Consider the following 14,171-nt stretch of genomic DNA (forward strand, 5'->3'; position numbering starts at 1 on the left):
ATGGAGTAGAATTGTAAATGAAAACTAGTCCATTCCATAGCATCCCCTAGAAACTGTGGCTCTCCCACCCCTAGCACAAAAGTAGTGCTTGGACTAATGCCCAGATTTCGTCTGCTCTCACCACAGAAACAGAGAATCTCAGGGATAGAAGCTTTAAAAAATTGGCTTAACTCAGTTATTGCTTCAACTTCTTCTCTCACCACAAACAGTCAAACACAAGACTTGCCCTCCCATAAAATGTTTGTTCAAACTCTGAACCTCTCCAGAGCAGGGTGCTTACTTCATCAGCAGTCACTGGCCCTTCTCTTTCCAGCTTCTCCTTGTTCCCTCTTCCCGCCTCTCACACCAGATACTTGAACTGTTTCAATCAGTACCTCCTCCTTCCTTCCTGTTACTGCTCCCATCTCAGGTCTGTGAAGGCAGTAAGTGGGCTGTCTGGAGAGACAGCTCTTGCAGGGGCGTATGTATTCGTACTTCCACAGCAAGAACGTACTGGGCTCCTGTCTTCAAGATGTTAGGTAGAGTCTATAGCCTGGGTCTCAGAAGTGGGTAGTATGGGGAGACCACTCTGGAAAGGGGTCAAACCTTGCCTAGGATTATTGTTGTTAAGTGGCGTCGAGAGTCAATTCTGACCCATAGCGACCCTGTATAGGGGTTTCCGAGGAGCAGCTGGTGAGCTTGAACTGCGTACCTTACAGTTCAAATGGCTTTGCAGTCTGGCACATTAACTCACAGCGCCACACCAGGACTCCTTGCCTAGGATAGAGGGCTGGAATGTCCATCACTTCTTGAGGAGCTAGTTTGCTTTGCTCCCTTTCACTATATGCCCTCCACCTACCCAATTATGGCAGTGACTTGGAGCCCAGTCCCTTTTTGTGACTGCAAAAATGGGCTCAAGCACAGCAACGATTGATTGTGACATGGCACAGGAAAAGACAGTGTTTTGTTCTGGTTTTTTTTGTTGTTGTTGTTGTTGTTTTTAAATAGGGTTGTGTTGAGTCGGAATCCACTCAAAGGAACCTAACAACAACAGTGAGCAAAGGGCTTCCTCTTAAAATTATACATACACATGAAAGTTATTCACAAAGTGTGAATCAGAGTAAGCACTGAAGGAGGGCTATTATGCAATGTCTTACATCCTCCTTTGGAGAGTAGTGTCTGGGATTTTAAAAGCTCATAACCAGCCATCTAAGGTGTAACTATTGGTCTCTCCAGGTGTGGAAGAAAAAAGAATGATGAAAATAGAAGATGCTTGGAATCAACTAATCCAGTGAACCAGTGGAACAGATGAACATCAGTTACTATGACTCTGAGACCAGTAGAACTCTGTGCCCAACTACCACTATTAACTGCTCTGAAAGGGATCACATGAGAAGGTTCCAGATAGAGTGGTAGAAAATGTGGAACAAAATTCAAAATTATAAAAAAACTAATCTGGCTTACTCTTCAGAAAGGGACGGGAGGAACCCAAGACGATGATCCTTGACCACCTTTCAGGGTGACCCAATTTTCAACCAAGCAGTAAATATGTATATAGGGGAGACAACAACACTAGTAAAATATGTTCACCATTGAATGGTTGATGATTCAAGATCAAAAGGGCAACAATTACCTACCCTACGGACAAAGTTGAGAAGGAATGGGAAGGTGGGTGGGATGGAAATAGGAATCACAGGAAAGCAGCAGGATAACTGCTGTTGCCTGGAGGGGATTGCAATCATTGAGATGAAGCTAAGTGTAGGATTTGTTGAGTGTGAAATTGATGATCTTGTCTGTAAACCTTCACTCCATTTACAACAAAAAGTCAAAAGAAAGAAAGGTATAGGTAAATATGATTACCTATTCCTCACATCCCAGTTCAAGACTCTCTCTTCTTAACCCACACAGTCCCTTGAGTCTTATCTCACAGTTCCTCAGTGTCACCCTGTTTCTCTTTGTGGAGGTGTAGCACAGAACTTTCCTCCTGGAATACAGTGTGAGCTCCTTTAGCACATATATATTGTTTGCATTTCTGCTTCACGTCTGCTTAGCACAGGGTCTGCTCATTGTACCATTAGCCCACAGTGTTATGATCCATAGAAGATGTTATTATTGGTGGTCCAATTTTGCTAATTAGATGAAACAGTTGAAGAACAATCTGGCCTTGATTCACTCTCTTGCTTCTACCTCCTCTAACCTAGCTTGTAGGAAAGCCAGAGAAAGGGCCAGAGTCCAGTGGTGGAATTGTGTTTGCTGAAGAGAGAGGTAGTTGGGAGACTCTTGTCCCATTGCTTCCGAAGGAATCGGGCTCTTGTCCCATGCTGTGCCGGGCATATGCAGTATAGGGCATTATGTAATGTGCTGCCTGACACAGAATTTGATTAGTAAAATCCAGCCCTAGTGAGCATAGCACCCACAACCACCGCAGCCTCACCCCCATACTCCCAACTCCATACCCAAGCAATGTTTGGCAGTCCATCTAGGGTTTCTTATAGTAGTGTGAAGGACTTTTAGTTCCCAAATATCCCTACACTCACCAATCCCTAGCAGTCCAAATTCTTGCAGAGTACACTTGTCACCCTTGCCCATCCCTGCTCCCTCCATGACACACACAAGACTACCCTGTTCAAAAGGAAAGGTTGAACTATTCCCAGTATCCTGCCTCTCAGGAGTTCTGTCACCACTGGATACTTGGCTCCTATTCACCCACCATAGATGAATACCTGGCTCCTATTCACCCACCATAGTTGTTCTTCAGGCCATTCTTTTCATCTTCCTTCTCACCCTTACCAAACATGTTCCGTGTTCCTCTTAGTAAATTCCATTTCAAGTTCACTTCTTCTAAGGAGTTCCCAGAGTGCTGGTGTGGTGCTGTATGTTAATGCTCTGGACTGCAAAGTGGGATTGAACCACAAGGTCACTGGTTCAAACTTACCCAAAAGCCCTATACAGGGTCACTACAGATCAGAACTGACTTGACAACACTTAACAATAACAAGTAGTTCCCAGGAGTCCTGGTGGGTGGTGCAGTGGGTTAAGCATTGGACTATTAGCTGAAAGATCCATGGCTAGAACCCACCAGTCACTCTGAAGTCTGCTTCTGTAAAGATTTATACCATTGGAAACCCTATGGTGCCGTTTTACTCTACTATAGGGTTGCTGTGAGTTGGAAGCAACTCAAGGGCACTGGGTTTGGTTTTGGGTAAGTCGTCTGCTTGGTGATTCTGAGGACCTTGTCCCAGTCATAAGGGTGTCCTCTTACATGAGTAGAGCCTTTACTATTTAAATATTCTAACTCTTGTCTTCAGAACAACCCTAAGAACAGGTTTTATTAGCCCCATTCTACATACGGGCAATCTAAGCCTCAGCATCAGTAACTTATCCAACACTACCCAGCTAATAAGATGTTGAACCCCAACTCAAATTCAACCTATCAGTTCCCGCTCTGGTGCTCTTTCTATTACAATAATTTCATTACTAAGTGGGTGTTGTTTTAATGTAGTCATTTGGTTATTTCTGTACATTCATGTTCTTGTAAATTATATTTTGTTAAGTGTTTATTGAGTCTCCTTCCTGTGACTGGAAGCTTACAGAGGTAAGGGGCAGAATTGTCCTCTCTCTGAGAGTCCTTTGGAATTCAGAAGAGAGTTCTGCAAACCTAGAGTGGGTGCAGGCACCATTGACACCATTGTCCCCTTCAAGTGCACTTCAGACCCCATGGAGGGTGGAGGCTGAGAGAAAGACAAGGACACTAACTAACAGCCGCTGCCGTTTATTGAGCACTTACTGACCTAGTGCTAGGCATTGTGCTAGTTCTTTATTTACATTATTTAGTCCTCAAAAATTTCCAAGTGACGTTTTCTTATCTGCAAATGAGGAAATTAATGCTCAGAGACAAGGAGCCCAGGGTACAACCCCAACTGTCTGGCTCCAAAGGACCACATAAATAATTGAATTCAATTTAAATTTAAAAAATATGCATTCTTATCCCTCATTCCCTGAAGGTCCATCCTACCCTTGACTCTTCCTTTCCTAGAAAAGGAAATTCAGGGAGAGGAAAGCAGGGCAGGATGTTCCTCATACATAAGCACACACACGCGCACACACAAGCACTCACACACACACAGAGATCACTTACACTAATCACCACCACCCTGCATTTCCTAGCCAAGATTAAGGGCTATGTGGGGTGGAGTCAGTTTCCCCAGTTCCCTAATACTTATCCCCTTCCCTGCTACTAAACAAAAGTGAATAAATACTAAATAAATACAACTGGGGCCCACCCTGCTTTCTCCCTCCCTCCTGTGACCAGCAGGGCAGAGGAGGCAATTTAGATAGGGGACTGTTTCCCAGCCACCTTGGATCCACCAACCTATCACTGCCTCCCAGGGCAGGACACAAAGGCAGGGCCAGCCTGCACATTAGGGCAGAGAGGAGGGGTGGGTGCCACCCCACAGGCCCTCCCCACTGTGTCTCAGCATGAGGCAGCTGCAGGAGCCCCTCTTTTACCCAGCTAAGTCAGAGGCCCCGGTGCCCAAGAAGAGCAACCGGGATGGCTAGGTTATTTCCTGCCTGCCCAGGGGCGCCGCCGGAGGATCTCCAGGATCTGGGCCTTGCGGTGCAGCCAGTCCTGGGGAGTGGAGCGTGCTGTTGGAGGGGTTGGCCGCGGCACGAAGAAGCTGTATCGGAGGCGTACATTCTGAGGATTGCCAGCCAACAGGGCCTGCAGAATCAAGGGCTGGGCCAGTGGTCCGTGGCCTGACAGTGTCTCTGAGGCTGCAGTGGCCCCGCTGTAGCGCAGACTGACAGCTCCGGGCAACAGTACAACGGTGGGTGAGGGCGTCAGTGTGTATTCGCCATTGAGGACATAGGAGCCATCTGGGAGCTTCAGAGCTAGGTAGATGCTCCGGGGGGTAGCAGTCCCCTGCTGCCGGACAAGGATGTGGGTGGCCCCCGCAGGGATAGTAACCACATTGTTATAGCCATACCTGTGTGGAAGGAGGATGTGGGAGAGCTCAGCATATTCCTGGATCTTCCTCACTCTTTTGAGCTGTGTTTGTATGTGTGTACGAGGAGGCTTCAAAAAGTTCATGAGAAAATCCCATTATATTCTAATTCCATTTTTCCACAAGCTTTTTGAAGTCCTCTCTAATGTTTATATATATGTGTCTAGAGGGTTGTCTCCCCAAACTATGTGAGTCATCCAGCACAGATTTGAGCACATACAAATGTGTCCCCTTCCTCGTATCTGCAGAGTGTAATACCCCCCTTACTGAGATGCCCTTCTTCACCCCACCCCGTAGTGCCTGTTCAGTTTCTAACTCCCTCCAAGACTCAGCTCACCTTCTGGGGATGCCTTCCCTGATGCCTACAGGGGCCCTGAGCTGACACCCATTGAATGCATGTGATACTTGTCTCTCTCCCCTACTAGACTATCAGCTCTTTGAGTCAAAACAGTACTGAATCCACCTCTGTATTCCCAGGGCCCAGGGATGTGGGGAACAAAATAAATGGCAAATTAACCTGAATTTTCTGAAGGAGCCAGATTGCTTGCTGCATCCAGAGCCATCTCCACCGCACACCATGCACTTGTCAAACTTCTTTTTGGAGCCGATGATGCGGTCACAGCCCGCATGGATGCAGCGGCCCTGGACACAGACTGAGGAGCTCTCTGGGGCACAGGGAGTCCCGTCTACCACCTGAGGAGGAAAGAAATGTTACAAAGGACTCTTCCTAAGTCAGGGCATTGTTGCTGTCGTTATGTGCCGTTGAGTTGGTTCTGATTCATAGTGACCCTGTATAGGGTTTCCAGGGAGTGGCCTGTGGGTTGGAACCACTGACCTTGCAGTTAGCAGTCCAGTGTTTATCCTACAGTACCAGTGAGTCAAAAAAGACCTATACCTGTCAAGAAGGGCTATCAGAATAGTTGGGTGAGGTAGGAGAAGTGAATGATACATAAGTAGAGAAAACCCTATCACCATATGGGATGCTATTCCTAATGATAATGCGAGGCTTCAAAAAACTGGGATGGAGGGGAGGAGAATGGAATAGAAAGATAATGGAATTTCCCCACAAACTTTTTGAAGTGTCCTCATACTCTTATAAAAATCACCATTTTTAGAGTACAGCTGTAGTGCTGTAGGATAAGCACTAGACTCTTAACTTCAAGGTTGACGGTTCAAACCCGCCAGCTGCTCCTTGGAAACCCTATACAGGTTCCCTATGAGTTGGAACCAATTCAACAATAGTTAATACCAACACCGTGATCAGCTACTATGTTAAGTGCTTTGTAAACATGAATATAAATCTCATAACAGCCACTGGGGGTTTCTAGAGATGGTTTAGAAAGATCAAGCAACTTGTCCAAAGGTTGCACACTTGGCAAGTCAGGATGGGTGGGAATTGCAGGTTTTGATGGCACTGTTCTCAGATGGACACTAGAGGGCAGCCAGCCTGTGGGAATTTCCCCCAGAGTAGGGATGAAGGAAACAAAACTCTGTCCTTCCTCAGCCAGCAACCTGTCATTTTATCACGTTGTTGTTGCTAAGTGCCATTGAGTTGGTGCTGACTCTTAGTGATCCTGTAGAGGGTTTCCAAGGAGCAACTGGTAGGTGTGAACTTCCAACCTTGTGATTCACAGTCCAGTGCTGAGTCTACACTGCTACACCAGGAGTTTATCCTGTCAAATAGTGTAGCACATAGAATACATATCACTGCCCCCACTGTAATTTTATAGAGGAGCCCACAAAATGAGGGGCAAGGACTTGCTCAAGTGGTCACCATTCCAATTGTCACCAAAGGGAGCACCAGAAGCTAGGGATAGAGAAGAGAAGAGAAGAAACCGAGAAATAAGACAGGTGGGCAGCTTAGCCAGAGTCTGGGACTTGTTTTCCTAATTTCTATGGATAAGTAAAGCAGTTAAGTCTGAGTGGCCTGGCATGACTGTGGGAATGCCAGTGATCGTGCTATCGTTTTGGAGGATCTTGGCTATCAGAAAACAGAGGCACTATTGGGAAGAGTGTATTTGGACCTGGGGTATCCTGGTCCTCACCCGTGGCTCCAGCACATAGTAGTAGCCCAGTGCCTGGGCCTGGCAGGTAAGCTTGCACTGGTCCTGGGGAGCCACCCCTGTGTAGCGAGGAACCCAGTCCATAGGCCCTGGGAAGCTCTTGAAGAGGTCGGTGCGGTGGTTGTAGGCAGCACACTGCTCCTCACGGAAGGTCAATGCTATAGAGGCAAAATGGACAATGAGGGCCCACCTCTTCACACTGCTCCAGGAGCCCCTCCCCCAGACCCCTTGGACCTCTCTCCCTCATGGACAGTCAGAGAAGATGCTAAAGCATAAAGCCACCCCCCATCAAAGCAAATCAAGTGTAGAATTCCTAAGGTGCCAGCACCCAAGGGACAATCATTCTTACTCTACTAGCCCCTCCCAAGTGCTCCCACGGCTCCCACCTCTCACCTGAACCAGTTGGACAGTTCTGGGTGTTGCAGGAACGGAAGCGGGTGCGGCGGCCCTCACAGTACTTGCCCCCATTGCGGGGGATAGGTCTCGTGCAGTCCCGGGAGGAGAACTGAACACCACCTCCACAACTCCGAGAACAGTCACCCCATGGTCCCCAGGGACCCCAGCCACCAGCCTGAGGGATCTGCAGAAGTGCCAAATAAGAGGGTGGGATAAGTACACTCTCTCCCAGGCTCAGGGACAGTCTCCCAGGCCCCCTCCTCTTCCCCTCCATACCCTGTAAACTCACATTGAAGTCCTGGAGCTGGTCAATGTGGAGGCAGCGGCCACCCATACAGGCCTGAGCTGACCCACAGGGGGTGCCGTCGGCCCAGGGTGAGTGCTTGGTCTGGCACATGGCGTGGCCATTGAGGTGGCCAGAGCACCAGAGGGCAGCACAGGGTGGAGGCAGCTGTGGACAATGGCGTGAGTCGGGCCCAAAGGTCAGCTGGCACTGGCGGTCAGCGTCATAGTCCTTGCCAGGAAAAGTCACAGGCAGATGCAGGGGAGCTTCTGGCTTGTCTAAGAGACAGTGCCCTGGGAAGGGAGTAGGGGCACAAAGTCAGCAAAGGTCTGAGGAAGGCATTCTAGATTGTTTGAGCTTCCTAGGACTTCATGAATCTTAGAATCTAAACCCTAGGGCAGGCAGGGGATTTCAGTTACAGCTACAAATTTTTGGATGCTATTATGTAATGTTGTTAAGTGCCGTTGAGTCGGTTCCAACTCATAGTGACCCTGTATAGGGTTTTTGAGGAGCAACTGCTGAGTTTGAACCACCAACCTTGCTGCTGAGTATTGGCTAAGTGTTCAACCATTGTCCTCCTTTTCAATGATGGTAAACATCTGTGAGGTACTTATTATTGTTATGCCTAGTTTATAGACCAGTGACAAATACAGGGAAGTTAAATAACTTACTCGCAGTCTAAAGAACAAAATCCAGGTAGGAACTCAAAACACTAAGTCTTCCTATCTATTCAGACCAACTGCTGAATTCTTGAATGGTTGTTTCATGGTGTGTGCACACCTCAAGTTCCCTGCAGTCAGTCCATTCTGGTTCATAAAAGGTCAGTTCTAATTCTCTTAAGCCAAAATGTACCTCCCCTAGGCTTTGTTATTTACTCTGGGAGGAAGTGGTATCAATACAGAGACAGCAGCATTTTCCCCCTATACCACACTGAAGAGGAAGCACACTCAGGAGTCTATTTTGTCCACTTGGATGAGGCAGAAGTGAGAATGTAGCAAGGGATAGGAGTTGAGCCTGGCACAGGGAAAGGTAAAGAGCATCTGCTTACCATAGCCATTGTCCAGGAAGTCAGTGATGAAGCGTGCACTGCAGGGGGACCAGGGCTCCTCAGAGTCCACGTGAGCCATCACAGGAGCCATCACATGGCGGGAGGTGCTCCCAGGTCCATTCAGACCAACACATGGTTTCGAATTGTCATGGAGCATGTTGAAGACATGGCCTGGGAGAGCAGAGACCATGCTAGGCTCTAAGGGTCCCATTCTGTACCCTTAGGGGTCTGCAGGTTTCTCATAAACCTGGCTATAGCACGGGATGCTCAAGCCCACTCCCCAGTCCAAGTAACCCCTCTGAGTGCTCTGAGGGCTGTTTAGAATATAGCCCTCACTGCTCTGTCTCCCTCAGATACACTCAGGGTGTTTCCCCACTTTTCCTTGTAGCCCAAATTTCCAACCTTGTGCTTACTTTCTTCCTTACTGTTCTTGTGAATAAAAGCTCTATTGATACTGTGCCAACTCTTTCTCCCAAACACACACACATAAAATACACAATGTTTCCAAACACTGTCTCACTTAACAAGAAAAGTCGAAATGCTTATACAAAAAGCAGCGAAGGATAATAGCCCTTGGACCTAGGTATTAGGAGGAGGAAGCAACATCCGGGAAGCCCCATGTGTACCTGGGTGAGCTGACTATTCCCTCACCTCATCCTCGATACATCTCTTAGCCACCTCGGCTTCCCCAGGCCCCCAACCCCTCTTTACCCAGTTCGTGAGCAGCAGTGAAGGCCGACTGGAGCCCATCATCCTCCACAATGGCACAGCTCCGAGCTGGGTCACACACAGTGCCCACATCAGCCATGCCTAGAGTGTCACAAGTGGAGACCCCACACAGGTCCTGTTGAGACAGATCACAGATGGATAGGCTGAGATCTAGATTAGTGAGGAGCCGGGCTGTCAGGCCCTAGACAGTTTTGACAGTGTGGTTGGGGCCAGGACATCATGTGGCACAACTCCAAGGGTGCCATTTACATCTTAATCTACATCTACGCAATGGTGCTTTTTGGACTATGAGGTGCAAGGTCTGTGGTGCTGAGGACTCACCTGACGGGTAAACAGAATGGCTGTGTCAAAGTGATCCGAATCTGAGTCTTCAGGGGTGTTGAGTCCCTGTTGCCAGGTACAGAAGCTGCGCAGGGTCTGGGCGGCACTGGGTCCCACCTGGGGCCCCTCTTCACCTGGACCCAATATCACTAGCCGAGTCACCACTAAACTGACAGGGTTGCGGATGCTTGGGTGCTTGAAGGCCTTGGCAGCTGCTGCCATAACTGTCAGCAGGTAGCGTTTTAGCCCTGCACCATGGAAAGCCACCATCTTGTCATCTGCCACAACCAAGGTCTCCACAAATCTACTCAGTGAAGCAAAGCGCTGGAAAGAAAAAAGGAGAGGTGGATCCAGAAATCATTTCCCAAACTTGTGGCTCACTTCTTCCCTCCCTCACTTCCTGGGTCTGGAACTCAGGAGAGGCAGCTGGGCCCAGCATACCCCAGGGGGATTCCTAACTGGTCTTGATTGGGCCCTCCCCTCCAGCCCCAAATCCCAGGGCTTTTGTGGTAACTCTGAGGAATCAGCTGTTGGTTCTAAGAAGGGGAGGAGAAAGGGATTGGGGAATGCCACGTCCTAGGATTGTGTAGGACCCAGAGGTGATGAGCAACTGGGACTGCTTCAGGGAGGGCCTTTGGGGTCCTCCAGGCCTTAGTGTGGCAGGGGCCTGTGGGTCTGGGACTGGAGGGCTGGGTTGCAACGTGTCTGCCCTGTGTGGTCGCAGGAACAATTCAGTCAGCAGCTAGGGCCAGGGCCAGATCTCAGCGTGGCGGGTGTGGAGGGAGCCCAGAGAGAGCGTCTGGTCTGGATTAAAGCTCCAGAAAGGAGGAGGGAGGAAGAAAGGGAAGAGGAGGAGAGTTGCAGTGGGAGGGAGGAAAGGATGGCGCTCAGGCAGCCTTTAAATCAGTCCACAGGGTGGGGAGGGGATTGACCAGAGAGAGGAGGTATGGGGCGTCTTTCCTCCCCTGCCCACTCCTGCCCTACTTTATAGTTTGCCAGGACAATTTTTAAGCATCAACGGCCAGAGGCCAATCCCCCAGGGCTTCAAACCACTCTTTATAGCTGGGGGTGGAGGAGTAAGGGAAGCGGATGGGGTGAAAACCAAATTAGGGGCAGAGGAAAGAGCCAAGGCCAAGAGGCTGCGAACTGTTCCTTACTGCTGGGGATCCTGCCAGTAGGGGATGCCCCAGCCAGGCGGGGTGGAAGCGGTCACTCCCAATCCAGTCTTTGACCCACTTCTGGGAACCCTCGGTGGGGATCATTCTGACCAGGAGACAGGTTGGGGCTAGGCTTGGGAGAGGACTCTCTTTGTGTTCCCCAGCTGTCCCTAACTTCCCTGCCAGGCGATCCACCGAGAAAGCATGCTCGTGGAAGAGGCAATGCAAGCAGAATGGTCAGAAGTAGAAATGGGTGGGGACAGGGTGAATAAGGGTCAGTAGGACAGACATGGCGGGAGGACACTGCAGGGTGCAGACTCCAGGACTGCCTACCTTGGCTCTTCGAGGACTGGGGCTGGGGCTCCCTGAGGGAACCTTGACGTTGCACATAGGACCCTGGCCGCTGGCAGGATGCTTCCGACGGAGTACATGAGCCCCAGGCCCCCCAGCAGAGTTAGGGGTGCCCCCCTCCAGGGGCTGGAGGTGGAGTTCAGATCCCCGATACTGCAGCACCCCTAGTAGGGCTCCTCCATCCCAGTGCAGAGATGCCACTGACTCTGGATCGCCATTGATGGTACCTGTCAGGTAGGTGCCCGGCTCAGCCCCGCCCAGCAGCTCAGGCGCCTGGCCCAAGTACTGCACTGTTAGTCCCTCGACCCGCACACCAGGGTCCTGCTCCAGCTCTAGCAGCAACATCTCCCCAAAGGCCGGCAAGCGGTACACCAGCCTGGCAGGGGTGCCCGAGCCAGGAAGGATACTGCTGTTGAGCTGCTCTGGAAACACGATCTCCTCCTCCCGGGGGAAGGGGCTGGCTGTCCGGGCTGAGGGCAGCAGAGAGGCCAGCAGCAGCAGCAGCCGCCACCGGTGCCCCAACCCGGAGAGGGGCACCGTGGGGAACAGCAGGCAGGACTGAACTCCCCATAACCAGCGTCCCTCCAAGCCCCTCCTGGGAAGTCCCATCCAGGACATGGCACTCGTGCTGCAGTTGGGAGGCAGTGAGGAGTCTGGAGTACCCAGCCCTCCACACTCAGGCTTTGGAAAGTTCCTTTCTGTAGCTTGGGGGCTCAGACCCTGATTGGGTCAGAGGCAAAGTTTTCTGAGGGGCTGGGGACCTTCAGAGGAGATGGAGAAAACTTGGCTGCTAGGCTGAGAGGAGGTCTCCAGTGGTCTGGATCCTGCAAACTCTCCTCTCGTGCCTGTCTCTCCGGAATCTTTGTCTGCCTGCCTGTGTCTTCTGTAGCTTCTCTGGGCTCTCCCTCTGTGAGAATCTGGTTCCGTCTCTGTGCCTGCCCTTTCTGTCTCTGCCTCCTTCCGCTGTGCCTTTGTTTGTCTCTCTCCTCCTCTGTCTCTCCCGTGTCTATGAGTCTGTGGGTCTCCCTGAGAGTTCTCTCCAGCCTCTCTCCATGCCAGCTCCTTTAAGCATCCCGAGCCTCTGTGATTGGCTGAGTTGTAAGCCACTCAGCCAAGAGCTCTATTGGTAGGACTCAAGAAGAGTGTCTCATTGCTTCCCAAAATCCTCGTTTTTTTTGTTTTTCTTAAAAAAAAAAAAAAAAAAGACTTGCCCCCCCTTAGGGGATGGGGGGAATCTAGCAACCGGATGGGTCATAGGCACTGGGCCAACTAATGACATAGCCTTTTCCCAAACCCCACTAACGGCTCTCAGCTGTCTCTTTTCAGTTTTGGTGGGACAGATCCCCAGGAGGATTAGGAAATTGGGGAAAGGGCCTGGCTTACACACACAGAAAGGACTTTGGTCTTGGGAGAATTCTGCCCTAACTTGGTATGACCTTCCCTTTCTCAGGGCTTCCACATGCCACTGTTGCCCTCTAGAAGCTGTTTTCCAAGGCTGAGGGGAATGTTGCTGGGGCATGAAGGTGGGGAATAGGTAAGGAAGCAACAGAGGGCAGAATAAAGAAAGGAGGTGGGGAAGCCTTGACTTAGTTCTGAATGGGACCAAGGAGGAATGATCAGGGAGTGAGGAAGACAATGCTGAGGGAGTGTGTTGCCTAAGGTGGGATGATTCTGGGAAGACAAAGCTCAGCGAGGACAGGGCAGATGACAAGGGAGTATATTGTTAAGGGCAGATGACAAGGCAGGAGGAGCTGACGACTTTTCCTTTTATAAGAAGAGGATGCTGGGTGGTACCTCCTATTCTCTAACGTCTCTTCCCTCCTCAGGCTCCCCCTTCCTGAGTTAACACTACCGCCCCCTCCAAAGCTCTGAACTGCCATTTTGCCTCCAGTTCCACATGCCCCCCTCCCAACTTCCTGACTCCTCTCTCCCTGGCCCAGCTCCCAGTCGCTTCCCCTAGACTCTTGGCCCTGCTGCTACCCACACTCAATTGCCCTAAACCCTCTTCCAGCCTCCAGCCTCCAGCCTCCAGCCTCCAGCCAGTCAGCCCCAGGCCCCCAGCACAGGAATGACTTGCTCTCAGGAATCTAGATGCACCCAGTGTCAATCCAAGGGTACCCCACCTGGCATCCTCCCCTGACCCTCACCTTATCATAATAACCCGATCTTTCAGGAAATATTTAGTAATCTTTATTTCTCACAGGGAGAGGGTGGAGATAGCATTATATGTAGAAATCAAGAGCACTGGGAGAAATGGGAACTCAGTCGGTGTCTGTGGCAAGGAAATGGAAGAGGTAATGCTAAGGAAAGGAAGCAATATGATTCCCTTGGTTCTAGACTGAGGAAACTCAGAAGAGGTCTTGTGGTGGACTCTCAAGTAAAGGGTTCAGAAGTAGGGGCAATTTCTGCTTACCCCACCCCATGGCTACTCTTGTTTCCCCAGGAAATCCCCAGGAAGGAGAGTATAGTCAGCGGTCCCTTCCCTTCACAGTGCGGACCAGCTCCCCCTAGTCCCATTTACCTTTTCACTCTGCCTTACCACCTCCTGTCTCCCACATCATATCCGACAAGACTAACACTTCCTCTCCCCTCCCTTCCTGCGCAGGTCACTAACACCTGCCCTACTGACCATCCCTTCCTGTAACACCCTCCCCCCTCCCCATGACACTTAGACCCTCCTGACCCACCACATGCCCCGAACCTAATCCTAGGTTCTGGAGGAGTCAGACAAGACATGGGAGTCAAGCAGGGGCAGGGGCAAGAGGAGCTATCCCCAGAAGGTTCTTACTGCCCCTGTCCACACCCCCATCTGAGATGAGGACAAAGGGGGTGACTAAG

The 14,171-nt window shown here is 50.3% G+C and overlaps 1 protein-coding gene across 1 annotated transcript; it reads right to left on the reverse strand.

Moving 5' to 3' along the window:
- Nucleotides 1-3,948: 3,948 nt before the first annotated feature.
- On the reverse strand, nt 3,949-12,371 carry ADAMTS4 (ADAM metallopeptidase with thrombospondin type 1 motif, 4). Its single transcript, XM_006861670.1, has 9 exons — nt 11,316-12,371; nt 9,826-10,149; nt 9,487-9,619; nt 8,776-8,946; nt 7,734-8,020; nt 7,442-7,628; nt 7,031-7,206; nt 5,503-5,678; nt 3,949-4,967 (listed from the first exon to the last, which is right to left on the reverse strand). The coding sequence occupies exons 1-9, from the start codon at nt 11,949-11,951 to the stop codon at nt 4,541-4,543; spliced, it is 2,517 nt and encodes an 838-aa protein (XP_006861732.1). The 5' UTR covers nt 11,952-12,371; the 3' UTR covers nt 3,949-4,540.
- Between the last annotated feature and the right edge of the window lie 1,800 nt (nt 12,372-14,171).

This window comes from Chrysochloris asiatica, unplaced genomic scaffold, assembly GCF_000296735.1.
Source record: "Chrysochloris asiatica unplaced genomic scaffold, ChrAsi1.0 scaffold00042, whole genome shotgun sequence".
Lineage (NCBI taxonomy): Eukaryota > Metazoa > Chordata > Mammalia > Afrosoricida > Chrysochloridae > Chrysochloris > Chrysochloris asiatica.

Excerpts from the sequence above, each read along its gene's own strand:
- ADAMTS4 (XM_006861670.1), bottom strand. The coding sequence starts at position 11,951 with ATGTCCTGGATGGGACTTCCCAGGAGGGGCTTGGAGGGACGCTGGTTA. Across the intron at positions 8,947-9,486 it reads CACTGCTGCTCACGAACTGG|GCCATGTCTTCAACATGCTC; the intron begins GTAAAGAGGGGT and ends CTGCTCTCCCAG. Across the intron at positions 8,021-8,775 it reads CTTCCTGGACAATGGCTATG|GGCACTGTCTCTTAGACAAG; the intron begins GTAAGCAGATGC and ends CTCCCTTCCCAG.